The following is a 21,252-nucleotide window of genomic DNA, read 5'->3' on the forward strand; positions in this document are numbered from 1 at the left end:
ACACACACACACACACACACACACACACACACACACACACACACACAATGTCCTTTCTCCGTCTCCTGTTCTATTTCCTTTGTTCTTTAGTTCCAAGGCAGTTCCAAGAGCTGCTGCACCAGTGCTACAGGTTGTATGCCCTGCACTAAAAAATCACAACTTTGCCATGCTGGTGCTATGGGGTTGTTTCCTGTGGGCACTGGCTATCACAACCCAAGCAAAGTTCTGCAGGCTGGAGCTGTGGTCTCCATGGCACTGGAAAAAGGTCAAACCAAAGAGTAGGAAAGATTCACTTATGTACCATCTGAATCTCTGCTCTCAGTGTCTGCTGCTTTTCATTCAAGTAGAAGTTTTACTTCTCTCTCAATTCCCCTCAGCTTGTTCTTGGAAGTCAGTAAGTTAACTGAGCTGCTAATATATATATATATATATATAAATATTTTTGCCAGATATATATATATATATATATATATGTATAAAAATATTTTTGCCAGATCAGGAACCACCATGATCTCCAAGTATTATCTTCCTTCCTCCAGTCTGAAGTTTCCATTACCTGGACAACACCCCCTGTGTTATTTGGGATACCACTGCATGACAATTCAAAGTCGTGGTCTGCCCATAATCAGGACTATTTTTTGGGACCTGGGGCGTCAAGGTAAATATAGTTTCTAATCGGGCAAGTTTGTTCTGCATAGAACACTGGGAAATACTGGTCTTCCCCATTCTGTCTCTTGTTCCACATAAAAATAGAGGGAATGGAAGGTTGGAGTTGGGTAGAAGAGAAACTACAGAATGTGATTTGTCTCAAGTTCTGAACAACCTTCAGGATGGTCTACCTTAACCTTCTCTTATCCTGCTTCTTGAATTCTAGAGATCATGGTGTGAATAAGAAAGAGGGTCCAGTTCTAGGGTCCCTTCATGTTTAGGTTTAATCCTTTCTCTGCTGTTTGTTTGCCATTAACTCAACTGTGAGGGAGAAGCGAATGGAGGAAAGGAGGAAGGCCAGAAGTCAGAAAGGAATGGAGGGCAATTAAAGAAAGCATAATTGCACTTCATAACCACATTCAGATGGCTACAAACCATAAGGGTCCTGGGCAACTACTTCAGTTTGCTTTGTCCTCTGTAAATCTAAAGGATTAGTGTGTTAAGTAAATAAAACTTATGTGAATATACTGTTGAAGAATTAGGAAGGCAAAGTTATGGCAGAGGGGAGAAGTCATTGACAAAACTTCTTCCAGGAGAAAACCTCTATGAGGGGTCCTTTCTAGAGGAGCTGGGAGTTTTTAACCAGTAAAAATAGTTTGGTGTCATTTTTTCCTGTACTTTTATTCCTTAATAGTCTGAACATAGTAAAAAAAAATCAATAACAATAAACTAAAAATGTGGAATAGGATATGGAAAAATAACCTAAGTATTTTTGAGAATAAAAGAAATATTATAAAATAAACAATCATACAAATTAGCTTACACAGAACACTTGTATAAGTTTGTTACTTCTGCAGTCAAAGAAAGATGTGGTATTAAAGTGGGTTGTTTTATCCTTTCAAATTCTGTTTCTTCAAACTTTGATGTTAAATATGAAAGGCCCTGAAAATCAGTAAACAAATTTTTCATAATTTATAACATATAACCATAGCTTTTCTATTATGATGACTTTTCTATTTTAATTGCCTGGATTCAAGAATAAAGTATTTAAAATGACATTTCTCATGATCTACAATATTTATTTTAGATATCATTATTTTCCTCTACTAGCCAATGATGAACCACTACGACTGGTGAAACTGAAAGTTTAATTTAACTTCTTTTAAAATGTGAGTACCTCCTGCTTTTCCCCATTCTTAGAGTCTTCTCCTTTGGACTTTGTCTCTGTTTCAGATACTTTTGTTAGTTCTTCTTTTTCATCGACTATATTCATTTTTAACCTAGTTGAGCATAAATAAAAATATTTAAAATATTCTAACTAGAGAAGTGTTTAAGTTCTTAGAGACTTAACAAATCTTTTATAAAAATTAATTGTATATCTCATGTAAATAATCACAGCTAACTAGCACCTATCTATTACTTTAAGGTTTGCAAAGTTCTTCATATACTATGTTAATGGAGTTTCACAAAAACTGTGAGAAGGTACTTCAAGTATCCTTGTAGACAAAAAAGCTTAGATTCAGTGCAATTACATGACTGTTCGATAGTCCTGAGGCACAAACATCAAGAGTCAGGATTCATATCCAAGTCTCTTGGGGCAGCCCTTTTTCTACTGTGCCACAATGAATATGATATACTTATTGGACAGAGTCTATATAAGGTGGCTCTTGGGTGCATCTTTCCATTTAGACATTTTAACATCAATGTTAAAAGAAGCCAGTGTGGAGTAGTGAGAAGAGTATTGGATTAAGAATTAAATAAGACCTGGGTCCTGTTTCTAACACTTATGAACTGTGTGTGACCATGGGTAAATCACTTAATCTCCCTGACACTCAGTTTCTTCATCCTTAAAATGGGGATAATAATATCTATAATACTAAAATCACAGGCTTATTGTGAAGGTCAAATATGGTACATATTTAATGTACACAAATCATTTTGCTAACATTAAATTGCTATATAAATCCTAAGTTGTTATTATCGTTAATAACAGTTCTAATACAAAGAGTGGGCAAATTTTGCTATTGAAGGTTAACTAATCCACAGAAAAGAACAGTTTATAGATAAATATAAGCAATGTTCCCCCCTAAAGTTTTTAAATTTTGAACAGGCAGTTAACTGTATTACATGAGGAAAAAAACTATAATGATGAAATAACACATGAAGTCTTTAGTACTGGCATATAATTAATGATGTACATAATAATTATTGTATGGAATTGCATGGAAACTAGGTATAATAAAACTCTGAGGAAAAAAGATTATTTGGGAAACATTATATTTAAAGGCATAGAGAAAGGCTTCCTTAGTGGTCTGGTAATTCACTAGGTGGACTAAATTGAATATCTGAGGGAGTCAGTTCAATACTAGCATAGCTACAGGCTATTAGAATATTTAGAAACCATAGTCAACCATCTAAACCATAGGGAATCTTCAGAGACCCTAAGATGGTTTCTAAGAACAAAATCCTTTGGCTTACACTGTTCCCAGGAGTTTCACTTCAGGACTAAGCAGGTCCCAAAGAGAACCCTCAAATAGGTGGCTGATTAGTTCCAAAATCCTTTAAGGCTAATTGGGATTTGTGGAAAAAGTGTATCTAGAATCTTCCCCCCACATTACCCTTGGCCTGGAGCTAGCCTAGTACTCAGATTGTTGCTTAGAGTGGTTAAGAGCCCAAAGAGCACTTAACAACTCTATACCACTTTAGGATTTAACAGATTAATAGGTAGCAGAAAGAAGGGTACTTTAAGCCATCAGTCATCAGGTTGCTAAACACCGAACATAATGAACCTAATCCTTAATGTTAGTGCCTTCCCTCTCAGATCATCTCTGATCTATCCTGTGTATCTAGCTCATACATAGCTGTTACATGTTGTTTGTTCCATAGGCTGTGAAGCTCCTTGAGGGCAGGACTGATTGTTGTCTTTACTTGCATCCTCAGTGCTTAGCACAGTGACTGGCACATAACAGATGCTTAATAAATGCTTGTTGACTCACTGTTGCATTGACTGAACAACCTAGAACTAGTTCAATGCTACTAATGCCATAGACAGGTTTTGAGGGAAATGCCATTCCCCTGAAGGAGAAGTCAGGTGGCTACTATTTCTGTTGACTCCTTTTTCTAGAATTTTTCCCCTAAAGTTCTTAAATGAGGGAAGGATGGGAAAATGATGAGAGATCCAACTATCCCTCTATCACCATCACAACAAAGAATGTATCAGTATGCCAACGGTTTTTCTCTCTATTGCCTTTGCTGACACTATGTGTGGATCTAACTTGAGTGGCTCCTCAGTCACTTCTGTGTAGTTACAAGAACTATGAAAGGAGACGTAGTGGTCACTCACCTTTGAAACTGCAGCTTTATGGGTGTGCTTATAAATCCTTGCCGTTGGCGGAGAACCTTAATTTGTTTCCATGTCTTCAGCATATTATGCAGTAAAGAGATATCCTTTTTCTGTTCCAAGTCATAGAGCTGCTTTGTATTACTTTAATAATAATATTATAATAAGAATTAGTCATATTTACCAACCCAGCAGGAGACTTCTAGAAGGGAAGGAGGAATACTGATAGAAGAAGTGGGAGAGTACGCACTTTAGCCTTCATGTTTTTTTTTTTTTTCAGAAGACCTTCCCTGCATGTATGTAATGACCAGCTGGGGCTTACCCATTTACAGAGAGAAAAGTGGCCAAGTATGAACCAAGAAAAGTCAAAATTCTGTCCTAATTTTTTTTCTTACTTCACACTTTGTGGCACTTTGCTACCCAATCATCTCCTCAAATCCAGGAGAAAGAGTTAGACTGTGTCAAACCTGAAAAGTCCATGATTACCCTCAAGAGTACCATCCATCCAAGTCTTCCTATTAATCAAAGACCTGAGGTAGGGGAAGTGAATTAGACCTAGAGGACTTACAGTGATGCATTCCAGTAAAATTCTTAGAATGGCTAATTTATCCTATTGGTGAAGGCCCCTAGAACCTCTCCTAAATACTTGGAATAGCAGCAGAAATACCAAAGATACTCTGGGATCTGAGATGTGGATCAGTGGCCAAAAGAGGGCTACGTCCATTTTGAGTAAGAAGCATGTACTATACCACCCGTAATATTATTACATGCCCACCAAATTTCTATAAACTACCATTTGTGGAATTTCTCTAAAATTCTCTGAGCTATTTCTTAGTTGGATCACTATTTGAGGCAAATAAATAAATAGAACCTTTCTAGTGTCCTTACACTATAGTGTCTTGATTTCTCACAGATCATCTAACCTCCCACCCCTGCCACACCTTATCCAGACCTTTTCCTTAGGCCTTTCCCTCTCCTTGAACAAGATTCTACTCTATAATGTTCCTGATAAGCACTCATCTAGTCTTTGCTTAAAGACCTCTGGCAAGGGGGAAACCATTACCTCCCAAGGCAGCCAGTTCTACTCTGGGATAACTCTAGGAAGTTTTTCCAAATGGATCGGGATGTTGAAAATTACTGTCCTCTGGTGGTCATAAATTCTTCAGTGTTCACCTTATTTCAACTCCTGGGAAACCATGAGACTTTGCCAGAAAGCTAAGGGTAATAAAAAGGCTTTTTAAAGATACATGGGGAGAAAAAGGAGGCTCAAAGATGGGATAGGACCTTTGCATGAAGCAAATGAAATATGATAACTGACAACAGAATAGGCAGAGATATTTTATTCTTAGTTTCTGTTTTTCATAAAAGGAAAAATGACCATTACACTGGAAATGACAGAACAAAAATAACTAAGAGGGAGTTGATACCCAAGATAAGTAAGGAGATGGTAAAAGAGCAGCAAGCTGCCCTTGCAGAATTCAAGTCACCTGACCCAGATGAGCTACACCCTCAGGTTTCTCAGAGAGCTGGCTAATGGAGAGGCACTCTCAATTATATCTGAATAAAGGGCAAAATACAGCTTCTTAAAACAAAAAGGGAAGTGAACAGAGACTGCCAACTCTGGGTCAATAATCTTGACTTGAATTGCTGGGAAAGTTCTAGAACAAATCATTAAGACATGATTGGTAAATGTCTAGAAAAGGAAGCAGTGATTCCAAAGGGCGAGCACAGCTTCATCAAGAACGGGTTAGGCCAGACTAACTTCATTTCCCTTTTTGACAGAATTACTAAACTAGTAGTTGGAGGAATGTTGTGGATATAGTTTACCTAGATTCTTAAAAAGCTTTTGGTAAAATATCTTTTGGTATTTACTTGTGGAAAAGATGGAGTGATATGGATTAGATGATAATATAATCATCTGGATTCTGAACTGGTCAGAGCCTGCATTCAAAGAGTTAATGATTCAGTGTCCACACAGAAGGAGGTTTCCTTTCCAAAGGCATCTCTCAGGCATCTGTGCTTGGCTCTAGGCTACTTAACATTTTTATCAATTATTGCAATCAATCTATTAATAAACACTTATTAAATGCCTACTATGTTCCACGCCCTGTGCTAAGCCTGGGGATAGAGAAAGAGGCAAAAACAATCCCTGACTGCAAGGAGCTTACAATCTAATGGGGAAGACAACATGCAAATAAGTATGTACAAAGTAAGCTATATATAGGATAAATAAAAAATAATTAACAGAGCAAAGGCACTAGAATTAAGAGGAGTAGGGGAAGGCTTTCTAGTAAAAGAAGGGATTTTAGTTGAGACTTAAAGGAAAGCAGGGAAGTTAGGCTGAGGAGAGGAGAACATTCCATTCAGCCACCAAAATGATTTTCCTGAAGCACAAGGCCGAGTATATCACCACTGCCCCCTAACAGGGAGTCCAATGGCTCCCTGTTGACTCCAGGATTAAATACAAAATGCTCTGTTTGACATCCAAAGCCTTTCATGATCTAGTCCCTTCCAACATTTATGGTATTCTTACACCTTACTCCCTGATATGTACTCTTTTGATCCAGTGACACTAGTCATTTGGCCATTCCATGAACAAGATACTCCATCTCTCAGCTCTGGGTATTCTCTCTGGCTGTCCTCCCATGCCTGGAATGTCCTGGCTCCTTATCTCTCCCTACTGGCTTCCCTAGCTTCCCCATCTTTTACAGAAAGCCTTTCCCATCCCTTCTTGATTCTAATGCCTTTCCCTCTGTTCACACAGAACAGTTACAGAATGGCTGGAAGAATTCATACTACTGAGAACAAAACTGATGAATCTGTACTTTGCTTTATTCTCATTCTTTATTCTTAGGAGAGAAATGAGCTAGTTTCCTGATCATAGTTTCTTAAGAATTTGTTTTGTTTTCTCTTTTGAGGTTTCTCTAAGATAAACTGGGTAACTACTATATTGGTGATTTGTGCATGTGCCCTTGTTCAATGTAGGGAGAAGGAAAAGTAGAGTATTCACAAGAGAAAAAAAATGCATAACTGCTGAAACCTTTCCAGGTACAATGGGAGTTCTGAGCTATGCAGAAGACAGTCTTTATTGATTCATATTGCTATAGTTTTCTAGAAGCATAGAGATAGGCAGTAGAACCACGCTAGTACCTGACAAAACAAACTTAGCAGTTTAGTAGGGGCTGGGCTGGTTTCTCATCATCTTCTAATATAGTGAGTTTCAAAGGAAAACCCTTCACCAAAAAGCAGAACCCAGAGTTATTAGGGAAATGGTCATATCCAAAGGGAAGAGTAGTATTGCACCCAGGAGGATAATTAGTCCCTTGCACACCACCCTAGTACCTCCTACTCCCTCCTTGCTCAGATATCTATTCCTACTATAACTGCAAGACTTACATTAAGTATAAATCTGCCTCTCTATAACATCTACCCAATTTCTCCTAGTTTTGTCCCATGAGAACAAGTAGAAAAAGTTGAATCCTTCTTTCACATGACGGCTTTAAAATACTGGAAAATAGTTCTTCCTAAGACTTCTCTCCTTCAGGGTAAACATTTCACGTTTCTTCACCTGATCCTCATGTTGCATGAACTAGAGACTTTTCATCATCAGACCAACACTCCAGACGTGTACAGACAATACTCCTAATGTGGTCTGAATAAGGTAGCGCACAATTGGACTCTCACCTTCCTGGTCCTAAAAATTATACATCTCAATACAGCCTGAGTTCACACCAGATTTTTTTTGGCTATCACGTCACATTATTGAGTAATATTGATCTCAAAGTCTCCTAAAACCCTCCATTAAAGTGTTACCCATAGTGGGTAACACTATGGTGACACTGAGCTTCCTACAGGCCTGACTCCCAGAGCCTCTGGAAAAAGAATATAAAATATAAATTCATGATTCACCAGCGGATGTCTTAGATTCATGAGACTCTTGAACCATACAGGACACCATCACCATTGATAGGATCCAAAAGTACTAGGACTCAATACAATTAGAGGATGTAGGATTCTAAAACCAAGAATCACCAGAGGGATTAAGAATAACTCAGTATCTCCCAGTTGACCCAAAACCAAGTCCAAGTTCTACATGCCGGTTATCTTCTGAGTATGCCTCATTTCCTACTACATAGGGATAAAGTGTTAACTCTGTGTCCAGCCCAGTCCTAGGGGCCAAATCGCCAGATATTTACTGACAGACACTTGGCCTGTTTTCCTTAGCCACCTCTAGCTCTAAAAATAGATGCCACTGAAGGTGATGCCACTACCACAGAGGCCTCAAATCAATTGATTCTTCCCCCATCCTACAGCTTGCAAACTACTATCATCTGTGAGAGTTATCATCTATTGAGGCAAACACAAAAACAAAACATTTTCCCCATTACCTACATTTCCCTCCGGGCTCACTCTACCTCATCTCTACTCCAGTGATGGGTGGCCTGGAAATGCCACATCATCAGAAGTCTCAGCCACACTGCTCCCTTCCCTCATGGTTCACTCTCTGGGCTGCCCAACCTATACACAGGTTGCCTTATCCTTGATTAAGTACCACCCCCACCATGGTTCCAATTCTCCTTTATGTGTCATCTTCCCCCATTAGACCATAAGATCTTGAGAGTAGAAGCTACCTTATTTTCTTGTTTTTGTTAGCACAGTGCCTAGCACACAGTAAGTGTTTTAATAAATGTTCTCTCTTTATCTATTTAGCTATCTACCTCTCCTTATACTTTAATCCCTTACCAGCTCAACCCCACATGACCATATCCTCTCTTGCAGCCCTCCCCTTTCACAGTGTTCTCTAGAACCACTGCTCTATGATAAACAAGATCTTCTTCATGCTCAATCATTTCCTTTCATATTCTTTCTATCTCCTGAGATTTACAAAAACCTGGCTCTCTCTAGAAGAAACCACACCCCTGGCTATCCTTTCTAGAATGAGTGGTTCCTGCTTTCATGTCCTCAGATACAATAAGCCAGGAAGAGAAGTCAGCAGACTCCCTGCTCACCACTCCCACTTCCAGACCCTCCCGGTATTATCATCATTCTTCAACCTTTTCTACTTTGAGGTTCATCTGCTTCATGCATCTTTATCACTTTGAACAGATTTTTACCTTGGAAACCTCAAGGTACCTTTTAAATGTGTAGTTATTATTATTAAGGGTCAATTACTGAAAGCATACCTTATTTGCCAGTTATAGTCTTGCAGAGATTTTTTGGTCAGCTGGTTTATTTTCAGATTATCGCTCGCTACTTTTGTTAATGCTTTAAGCTACAATAAAGAGAAAAACTGTTTTGAGTACATTTTGTACATAGATGTGTCTAGTAACTTTACTCCAAACCATATGACAACGTGGGCAGAAGGAGTGGACACAAAGATGCAAATTATACATGTATTTTTTAATAGAATCATAGATCTAGAACTGGAAAGGTCCTTGGAGATCATCTAGCCCAACCTTCTCATTTTAGAGATGATATAACTGAAGCTCAGAGATTTTAATTGGCTTGCCCAAGATCATACAGAAGAGTAAGCAGCAAAATTGGCATCTGAACTCGCGTCTGGTGGCTCTAAGATCAGCAACTCAAGTTCAACATGGTCTCTAATTAGATTATAGGTGCCTTGAGATCAAGGATTTAAACTTTCTTGTATCTCCCTCAGCAGTTTGCACAGGGCTTTGAGCATAGCAGGCACTTGCTCAGTCACTCAATCAGTAAACATGTATTAAGCACCACCTATATGTCAAGCATTGTGCTGAGCACTGGGGATACAAAAAGAGACAAAAGACAGCTCCTGCCCTTACAATCTAGTGGGGGAGACAACAAGCAAGCAAACATGTTTAAACCATATACAGAATAAACAGGAAATAATTAACAGAGGGGAAGATGCTAGAGTTAAGAAGGGCTAGGAAATGCTTCCAGCAAAAGGAGGGATTTTAGTTGGGACTTAAAGGAAGCCAAGGAAGTCAGTAGGCTGAGCAGAGGGAGATCATTCCAGGAATGGGGGACAGCCAAAGGATATGCCCAAAGCTGAGAGCTGGAGCCTCGTGCTGATGGAACAGCCAGGAGGTCATTGTCACTAGATCAAAGAGTATGTGTCAGAGAGGAAAAGTGTAAGAAGCCTGGAAATGTACAAGGGGGCTAGGTTATGAAGGACTTTGAATACCAAACAGAAGATTTTTGTATTTGATCCTGAGATGATACGGAGCTGCTGGAGTTTACTGAGGGGAAAGATAGTGTGGTCAGAGCTGAACATCAGAAAAATTATTTTAGTGGCTAAATGAGAGGATGGACTGATCTCTACTCATGAGTGCTATAAGGACTCGGTAACTGGAAAACTTAGAAACTAGTGTGAAATGGAAGAATTTGTCCGAGAAAGAAAAATCATGAATACTAAGGGGATCGTAGGATGTCTAAAACGTCTTTGTAAACAAATTCAAATGGGCAAGGGCAGTAAGAATTAAGCAGTCACTGCACATCTGTTCCCCCTGTTTTCTTCCCTTCCCCTCGTTTTCATAGTATCTTAGGATTCAGAGCTGGAACAGACCTTAGAGATCTATTAATCCAATTCTCTCATTGTCACAGATGAGGAAACTGAAAGACAAAGAGGTTAAGTGCCGAGCCCGAAGTAACAAGAGTAGTAAGTCCCAGGGCCAATATCTGAGCCTGGATACCCTGAAACCCAAACCAGCACTTTTTCTGCTGCCCCAATATTCTCCACTGGGGGGAACTTGCTCCACAAGTGTTACTACCAGATAACATCTCACTAAAGTCCTTTCCAACAGTTAAGTTCAAAGCCTTCTTCTATAGATTTCTGGGTAGTTGGGGTGGGAGGAATGTTGGAGATAACATGAGAGAATAAACTAAGGGAAGTGAATAGATTAACTAGAATACAATGTGCCTGGCATCGTAAGGCAGTTCAGAGGCTATCCAATCCAACCTGTCCCTGAGCTGAATTCCTCTACATGAAATCCCAAAGAATCATCATTCAGCCTCTTGAGATTTCATCTGCCTGAAAGCCGAGTGTTCCTTGGGGATTCTGTAGACTTGAAGGAAGCACACTTTTTGACAAGTAGTAGGAAAAGTATTTTGGGACTTTCCAGAACTAAGTGGTAATTTCATTCTGTTGCCTTAAGTGGTATTTAAAAGAATATTCCTAGAGATATTAAAAACACAGCAACAAGATATTAGAGGTCAATTTATTTTTCAAAACCTGTTTTTAGTAAATATAAAAACCTAGACAAATAAAATTCACTCAGAAGCAGATCCTCAGATATAAATATTTCTCTGCCCAAGAATCTTCAGGATCTCCATAGTTCTTAACAAGTAAAATTCAAACTCCTCTGCTATGAGTGTGTAGGAAAAGCAGCAACTTAAATATTACATACATGTGCACACATATATAAAATATATAACATGGATGTGTGTGCATGTGCAGTTAATAAGTGTATTAGAGAAGTAAAATATACTTCTGTATTTCTAGGATAAGTACTAGAAAAAACAAAGTGCTTTGTGTGGTGTAAGGAGTTTATTACCATCAAAGTATCACATAATTAGGCTTTAAAATATGAATAGGACATCAGCAGATAAAGAGAGGTGGGAAGACATTCTAGGAACAGAAAACAGCTTGAGAAACATAATAGAGACAAAAAAGCAAAAAATGTGTTGGCTGGAGCATGTAGTACATGGAGGGGAGTAATATGAGATAAGGCCAGAAAGGCAAGGTGGAGCACCTTGAATGCTAGGCAAAGAAGTTTGACCTTTATTTGATAGGTATTAGGGAGTCCCTGAAGATTTGGAGCATTCTCACTTAAATAGCAACTACTGTGTGTGTGACCTCTACTCAGCAGAAGAAGGCTGATGATTCTTGTGAGTTTAGCCCATAGTCTCAGTGCTATTTTAGCTCTTTTGAGTATCAGTCCCATAGGTGCACCTAGCCAGAACTACAAATCTCCATAGCTCAAATCTATCTTTGTCAACACCTCCCTCCCCCACACCCACCCCTGCCCCCCCATCCCATATTTGAGTTAGGCTTAGTAAATTTCTTTTGACTCCCGTCATGCCTCTGGCAATTAACACTAGGTTCGTGTAGATTACCCTGGAATTCACTACTGAGAGGGCACAGGTATAAACATGTTATCCTTGTCCTGAATTCATCCAGCTGCACTTAAATACACATTATTTATGTATATATAGGGAAAGCAGTAATGTATGTAACAACAAGGTATATACACAGATATACATGACCACATTGTCCTAGAAAATCAAAAGGATCCAGAATCCACAGAAGCACTATCAGGTAACAATTTGCTTAGCCTTTGAAACAAATATTGATGATTCTATTTACCCAGTTTCCTAGGGTCACAGAATTTTAGAATTTAGAGCTGGAGGGGATGATCTAGTCCAACTAACTCATTTTACATATTCAAAAACTAAGACTCAAAGAGAATCGTCCAAAGTCACACACTATGACCACGCCACACCCTTCCCCCCCATTAGAGCTGGGATTTGACTATAGGTTAAACATTCTTTCCATTTTACCTTCCTCTTGGTTTTCTTTCTTATACCCCATAGCTTTAGACCTCATCTTGTTTTTTTCCTAGTTTCTTTTGTCTCAGCTTGATTCATTTCTTCTTAGCACCATAATTTACATACTATAGCCCCTTCATGTCCCTGTCTGCCTACTGGAACCGACTCCTTCATTTAACAGCCAGAAAATTAACAGCCATTCAGGTAGCCACTGCATTACGAATCCAGCTGAGATTGTTTTCCTTTGATGACCCTGACGAAAAGCATGCCAAAGTGGCCCTTTGGACCTAATTCAATGACCTAACTACTGGGCTCTCACCCCAAAGAAAAACATTTCTCTTTTGTCCTGGCCTCCCTATTTTTATTATTATCTTTGTCCCCTTTATCTTTTACTAATATTTTGCATTGGTCACTTTCTCATCTGTCAGTATTTGGTCTCTTCTTTAAAGCACTGTGCTTTGTTCCCTATACTACCTAATTCTTAACAATTAGTTTTAGTCCTTTAATTTTACATATTTTTAAGCATGACCTCTTTCTGGCATACTAAAAGGTCTCCCATCTACTCAGCATCCTTATTATTAATTTTTACAATCTTCCAACTCTAATTCACACTCCTCTAACCCAAGGAATTATAGAAGTGGTAAGGGCAATACTAAGTAGGTCTCTGAAGACGGTTAGGATCCACTGTCATTCTGACATTTCCACAGCAACACTGGACCACCGCATCCTTTGAATGCTGCCTGGAATTTTCTCCTGGTGTTGAACCTGTATTCATCATCTTCACATATTCCTGTGTCTTCTGTGGCTCCCCGACTTGTCAATCAGCATGGAGCTAGCCAGTTAAAACTGACTTGATGGTGATGGTCAGCCATCCAATGATGCCGGTAGGAAGTAGAGAAGGGAGTTGTTTCCTATAGTTCTTCTACATTTCTCCATAATTATCCCTGGGTATTTATTAGCCCACAGTTTGTGCATACATGTCTTCCTCATCCCAATTTCACTTCTTTTACAAAATTAATTCCTATCCTAATTACCATTTCATAATCAGAAAAAAACACTAATCCCTTTGATTATCTTATCACTTTCTTGCAAATGAGATAACACGTAATGTACTTTCGAAAGCCGTAAAGTGCTACATAAATGTTAGCTATTATTTTTATTAAATAATAGCCACTTTCTTAGTTTCTTGAATATTATGGGAGGGATTTTGGCAGTGGAAGTAATTTGAAGTTTAGGACACAGAAGCTTAAAGTTACTTATTTAGCCACAAAGATGGGGCAGTGGATAGAATGTTGGTCCTAGAGTCTGGAAAGACACAAGTTCGTTCAAGTCCAGCTGCAGACAGTTACTAGTTGTGTGACTCTGGGCAAGTCACTTAACCACTGTTTGCCTCAGTAGCCCCAGTGGCAAAATGGGGATATAAGAATAGAAACTACCTCAGAGGGTTGTTGTGAGGATCAAGTAAAAAAATAATTGTAAAGTAAGTAAGCACCATATAAATGTTAATATTATCATTAAAGTAAGAAGATTTCTCTTTAAGCTAGAGAAATCTGGAAAATTTTCCTCTGTCCCTATAGTATATGTGGTACTTCACTCTTTGGGAGTATACTCCATCTTTTATTTTCTCCAATTACCTACATCCTCCATGAGAACCTGACAGAGTTAAAACTTGAAGTCATCATACTAGAAGAGACCATGTGATTAATGTCTGACACATTTCGTTATGTATCATAAGCACTTACATGGTTATAGTTGAAAAAAATACTAAACTGAATATTGTGTAATTACAATGACCAAACTTAGCCCTGGAGAAGAATTAAGAAAAAGTACCTTCTCTTCTTTACAGAGTTAGAAGACTATGCTTATGTGTCAGATACTCTCAGATACAATAGGTTGATTAGTTTTGCTGAACTGCTTTTTTATCTTTCCTGTAAAAACAAATCTTGGTTAAAGGGGATGCCTTGTTCGGTGGGAAGATGGGGGAGGGGCAGAGAAAGAGGGACATTCAGAAATGAAGGGGAGGTAAAAATAAAAGATATCAATAAAAATAAGATTTTAAAAAATGGTTGATGAATCTGGCACTTCTTAACTAAAAATTTCCTACATAGAGGAGGTGGAAGGAGAACTGTCCAATAAAGGCCCATATGGAAACTTGATAAACCTGCTTCCAGAAATGCATGCCAACCTCTTCCTCGAAATATCACAGCACACCCAAGTATCTATGGACATTAAAGAAGGCTCAAACAAACAAAATCTATGGGCATATAAAAGGCTCTAACAAAGAAAATCTATTTCATCCTTCATAATTTTCAACTGAAGAAGAAAAAATGCCACCAGCAGCCTACTCTCTTCAGCCTTAGAATCTTGTGGGAAGAAGCAGACAAGCTCTGGGGATCCCACCTATTAGCTAGGGTATAGGCTGTGAGAGTCAGCTTATATGCTTGACCTACATTTCTTTAAGTCTTTCACTCTGTTGTAATTTTCAGAATGTAGCCTCCGATGTCTTGATTTTTCTTTAGAGGCATTTCCTTCCCAACATTCTTTCTACATAAGCCTATAGAAGTTAAAACTTTTTCATCAATTGCTGGCCCTTTCCACTATAAAAATGTCTTTTCATTTGGATCAAATATTTAAAAATTCAAATATTGAAATTTCAGCTACACAGGTTATTCGAAGTATATAAGCTCCCTTTATAAATGCTGGCCAATTAATCAACTAATCAACAAGCATTTATTAAGTGACTAATATGAGTCAGGTACTGTGAAAGGTGCTAGGGATAGAAAGATAAAAATGAAATAGTCCCTGTTCCTAAAGATACTTATATTTTATCAGATTAGCAACTCATCTGTAACATTTAAAAAAAAAAACAATTTCACACTTCTTTATTTCTTTTTGGTGATTCAAAGAGTTTTGTTTATGGTCAGTGAAAAGCCCTCCCTTGTTCTTTTCTAGGAGTCCAGACCTTGAAGGATTAGATGAAAATTTTATTTCTAGTAACAATTCTGCAAGGAATTCAGAAGACATTTATTCCCTCTTGGTATAAGAATACATTACCAAAGAGTCTAGGACCCCTATGAATGCTGAATTCCTAAGGGTCTTTGTCATATCTACTTATAGAGGAAAAATCAAAGTTAACATCACTCTAGCTAAGACATTTTAAGCTTGTTGAAATATACAACTTAAATGTATAATCATTTGTACTTTAGAACAGATCTGACCAAAATAGGTATCTGTTAACAAAGCTATGTCACCTGAAAAACTGCATCCTGTTTATTATTGAGTTTTGTCATATGTTGTTTTTTATTTTTAAATTCAATTTGGTTTTCAATTCTTAATTCTATTCCTCCTCCACCCATTGAGAAGACAAGAAAAACAAAACCCTTTACAAATATGTATAGACATACAAAACAAATTCCAGCATTGGTCATGTCAGAAAGAAAGAAAAGAAGAGAGAGAGAGAGGAAGGAAAGGAAGAAGGAAGAAAGGTCAAATGGTCAAAGAATATGAAAGTAGTAGAAAGAAGTAGAGGAGGAAAAAAAAAAAAGGAAGAAAGGGAAGGAAATAATGCTTCAATTTGCTGAGTCCATCAGCTCTATCTGGAGGTGGAAAACATGTTTCACCAAGAGTCCTTTGGAAAGGTGCTTGGTCATTGTGTTAAGAGTTACTAAGTCTTTCAAAGGTGATTTTTCTAACAATATTGCTGTTACTGTATAAATTATTCTACTGCCTCTTCTCATTTAACTTTGCATCAGTTTATATAAGTCTTCCCTGTTTTTCTGAAACCATCACTTTTTACAGCATAATAGTATTCCATCACATTCATATACTACAACTCTTTTAGCCATTCCCCAACTTATGAACAACCCCTCACTTTCCAATTCTTCGCTACCTAAAAAAAAAAAAAAAGCTGTTATAAATATTTTTGTATATATGGATCCTTTCCCTCCTTCTTTGATCTCTTTAGGTGATAGACCTAATAGTGACATTGCTGGGTCACAGGAATTCATAATTTAACAGCTTTGGGGGCAGAGTTCCAAATTGCTTTCCAGGATGGTTGGACCACCTTCACAACTCCTCCAACAGTGTATTAATGAACCTATTTTCCCACAATCCCTCCAGAATTCATCATTTTACCTTTTTGTCATCTTGGTCAATCTGATGGGTATGAAATGGTACCTCGTGACTTGTTTTAATTAGCATTTTTCTAATTATTAGGATTTTGAGCATTTTTCACATTTTTAATTTATGGAATAAAACCAGCATTTCTGTAACGTATTCTAATAAAAATTATGAGTGCACATGAAACTGCAAATTTGTTATGTACAACTTGCTATTCCTTTTAAATATATAATAAAGGTGTCATGCAAATTTTTTTCCTTTCTCTATTAAACACAAACACACTCATTCATGTAAATGTTGTGTGTGTGTAAAATTATTCCATACAAACTTCTATTTATCAATTCTTCTTCTGTTATTATATAAAATTTCCTCTTGACTCTGCTCATTTCAATCTTCATTATTTCATGGAGGTCTTTCCATGTTTTTCTAAGATCACTGAGCTCATCATTTCTTATAGCACAGTAGTATTCTATCACAATCATACACCACAACTTGCTCAGCCATTCCTTGATTGATGGACTACAATTTCCTTGCCACCACAAAGAGATTTGCCTTTTTCATTTTTGATACTGGTAATTTTTTTTACTCTTAATCAAATTTTTATTGCTATTCAGTCATTTCAGTCATGTCCAATGCTTCATGACCCCATTTGGGCTTTTCTTGGTAAAGATACTGGAGTGGTTTGCCATTTTATAGTTGCGGAAACTGAGGCAAACAGAGTTAAGTGACTTGCCCAAGGTCACACAGCTAGGAAGTGTCTGAGGTCAGATTTGAACTCAGGTTTTCCTGATTCCAGGCCTGGAGTTCTAGCCACTGCACCACCTAGCTGCCCCAATCAAATTAACTAACACCTTGTCTATTTTATTGTTTTTAATATAAAATCAGTTCCTACTTTTATTGTTAATCCAATTTTCATTATTTTTATTAATACTTATTAAATTCAGTTTCGTTAATCTGTCCTTTGATTTTCAGGATTTCTATTTTAATATTTCATTGAGGGTTTTAAATTTGTTCGTTTTCTGGGTTTTTTTTAAGCTATATCCCCAATTTGATGGTTAGCTTGCTCACTCTTTTACTGATAAAATAGTTTAGAGATACAAATTTTCCCTTAAGTACTGCTTTGTCTGCATTTCACAAATTTTGATATGTTGTCTCATTATTGTTACTATTTTTAACAAAATTATTGATTGCTTCTATGACTTGTTCTTTGACACACCCATTCCTCAGGATTATGTTAATTAGTTTCCAATTAATTTTTAATCAATTCTTTAAAGGCTCCTTATTTTAACTCTAACTTTCTATTTTAAGTGTGTTTCTTGGATTCTAATTTCTTATCCTTTCTACTATTCTCTTCTGTTTTATTGGTGTGTTTATCCCATTCACATTCATAGTTATTCCTGCTAACTGTATATTTCCCTGTATATTATTCTCTTATATTTAGCCTTCTCTTTTTGCCCTGCCCCCTCTTTAAGAGTCTGTTTGCTTCTGACTAATGATTCCCTTAACCTACTTTCCCTCGTTTCCTCCTTTTCCCTTAACACTTTTCCTTCCTATTTGCCTGATGAGTAAGATGTATTACCCATCTGTGTGTATAAGTGTGTGCTTCCCTCATTTAACCAGTTCAAATGAGAAAGAGGTTCAAGTGTCATCTGCTCCCCCTGCCACTGTCCCTTCCTTGTATAAATTCCTTTTTGGCACACCCCATTTATATGACAGAATTTTCCCCATTCTTCTTCTTCTTTCCCAAATCTCCCAAAGTATTCACCTTCCCCAACCATACTATTCTCCTTTTGAGATCATCTAATTACAACAGAATAGAATCCAGGACCTCTGTCTAATTATACTACCCCTATGGTATACGGGATTTACTGGATGAGGATTTACATGTATTATCTCCTAATATTAGGATGGAAACAGTTTAACTTTTTTAGTCCTTTATGATTTCTCATTCAAGTTTATCTTTTTATCTTTCTCTTGAGTGTTATATTTGTACGTCAAATTTTCTACTAGGCTATGGTCTCTTTCATCATGAATGCTTGGAAGTACTCTTTCTTAATAAAGGTACATTTTTTTTTCTCCTGTAGCATTATACTCTGTTTCGGTGGGTTGATTATTCTTTGTCATAAGCCTGAGATCTTTGCCTTCTGTAATATCATATTCCAAGTTCTCTGCTCTTTCAAAATGGTAGCTGCTCATAAGTCTTATGTGATCCTGACTGTGGCTTCTTGATACTTGAATTTTTTCTGACTGCGTGTGGTATTTTTTTTTCTTGACTTTGAGGCTCTGCATTTCGGCTATATTTCCAGAAATTTTCACTTTGGGGTATCTTTCAGGAGGTAACTAATGGATTTTTTTCAATTTCTACTTTGTCCTCTTTCTCTAACATATCTGAACAGCTTTATGATTTCTCGAAATATGAGGTCTAGGCTCTTTTTTGTTTATGGCTTTAAGGTAGCCCAGTAATTCTTATATTATCTATCTTTGATCTATTTTCTGGATCTGTTGCTTTTTCTGAGATATTTCATATTTTTTTTTTCAGGCTTTTGATTCACTAGTTTCCATTTGGTCAATTTTAATTTTCAAAGAGTTATTTTCTTCTAGAAGGTTTTGTGTCTTTTTTTCCCTCCAAGCTGTTAATTCTCTTTTCATATCTTTCTCTCCTAATTCTTGTCTCTTTTCTCATTCTTTCTTCTACTGTTCTCTTTTGACTTTTAAAATCATTTCAGCTCCTTCTTTAACTCTTGAATTAACTCTTCTAGGATTTTTGTTGAACTTGTGTCTAAGTTGCATTTATCTTTAAGACTTTACTTGTAGATGTTTTTGAGTTATTCTCTAATAGCTCTTCATAGTTTGGTGTTTTTTGTTGTTGGTTTGTTTTTTTTTTTTTTGCTGTTATTAACTTTGGACTTTGTGTTAGTGCTGAGCTTTGTGCACTTCTGGTGGGGAATGAGGACGGTATTTGTCCTGAGTTTCTGTCTTTTTACATCCTTCGGCAACCTTCACAGCTCTGGCTGAGGATCTTCAAATCGCCCAAACTGATATGATCCAGGGCAGGGGACTATTCACTGCCCTCCTGGTCTGGCTCTGCAAGTTCCCGACCTAAGTTTGGGTCTATTGGTTTGTTTCTGGTTGGAAGTTTGGACTTAGCCACTATTTGCCCCCTGGGAGGCTTTCCAAGTTCAGAGCAACTGCCCTACTGGCTCCTCTTTGATCTGGGGTTCTGCACTCTGCTCCTGGCGTCAGAGACAATCTATACAGCTAACATGCACTTTCAGAAACTTGTTGGGTATTCAGTACACATCTAGGGCTAATGCTTATAACTGTTCTTCTCTGCCCTGGATCTGTGACCCAGTCCTGGGTGGTGGGTGACAGAGCTGCCAGATGGTACTTGTTCCTGTGCCTAGCACTTGCTCAGGGGTCCCTTGGGGGTCTCCTTCTGGTGCCCTATCTCAACTCTCTCTCAGTTCCTGGGTGATCCACACCACTGCTGCCATAGCCATGCAAGCTCCTGGCCAGAACACCTCCCCAGTGTCTACAGACCTCTCTGTTTGTCTAATACTTCCTGATCTGGAAAAATGACTTATTGTGACTTATTTGGCTTTCCCAATCAGAATTTAGTCTGATGCATTCTCTAGATCTTTGTCAAAGAGGTAAGGGAGAAGAGTTAGATTCTAATGCATCTTCTCACTCTGTCATCGTGATTCTGTCCCTTCACATTTATTTCTAAGTCACCTTCCTCCAGTATCAGAAACTTAAGGTGCATTTGGTCCTATTCCACAATGCTATGAAAAAATATCTGCATTAACCAGACTGAATTCCACTGGTACAGACCATACCAAACTAATAAACAGAGAGCCAGGTAATGAAAATTGCTTAATTAATCTTATTTTGTTTTCATCCTATTCTAACTTTTCCCCCCTACACTATTACTAAGTCTGTATCAATTATACCTTGATTTCATTTCCCCATTACAGGCTGGATCAATTACTACTCTCATTTAAATGACTAAATATAAAGTTAAATGAACATGTCCTAAGAGAAGATGACTTTTAATAATCAGTTCATCTTACTATTTCAACGTTGATTATTTTGTGATATGAAGAAAAAATATGATCTTACTTTTTCATATAACAAGTGAGGTATATTTTGCTGTTGTCTGTTTTGAAAACATTCATAAAGTTGGAGCAGCCTAGAGCACAGCACTTGTTCTTGATTGAAGAGAGGATGATGGCTGAACTGTAACACTGAGATGTTGAGATCTAGTTGACATATTTCCCTCTGACCTTCTATTTTGCTTCTGAAACAGTTTTCTATATCTGACTTTACTGCCTTTTGAAAGAAAAAAAATATTTACCATGCATTCATAGTCAAATGAATTTTCTAAAATTGATTTTCACTAATTTTATAAAGTAGAATTATTTGGCAATTCTTATTATTTCAGTTGGTTAGAGTAAGGTTCTAATAAACTTTCAAGAACCACTCTTTCCCTTTTTTCAATAATTGGTATCCTCTTAATCACTACTAAATCTCTCACAATCCTGTTGCCAAAGTGCAATGTGGAGACACACGTTGGAACCTGAAACACATTTTCCCAAATAAACAATATAAAAAATTGGCCT

At 37.5% G+C, this 21,252-nt stretch overlaps 1 protein-coding gene across 1 annotated transcript in view; it reads right to left on the bottom strand.

Moving 5' to 3' along the window:
• CC2D2B (coiled-coil and C2 domain containing 2B) overlaps window positions 1–21,252 on the bottom strand; it is a 128,010-nt gene that overhangs the window by 73,141 nt on the left and 33,617 nt on the right. The window contains 5 exon segments of the mRNA XM_027858110.1: window positions 1,472–1,590; window positions 1,826–1,928; window positions 3,992–4,132; window positions 9,172–9,260; window positions 20,753–20,962. Of these exon segments, the coding sequence (XP_027713911.1) occupies window positions 1,472–1,590; window positions 1,826–1,928; window positions 3,992–4,132; window positions 9,172–9,260; window positions 20,753–20,962 (662 nt within the window).

Source organism: Vombatus ursinus, unplaced genomic scaffold, assembly GCF_900497805.2.
Source record: "Vombatus ursinus unplaced genomic scaffold, bare-nosed wombat genome assembly UNPS02000749.1, whole genome shotgun sequence".
Taxonomy (NCBI): Eukaryota; Metazoa; Chordata; class Mammalia; order Diprotodontia; family Vombatidae; genus Vombatus; species Vombatus ursinus.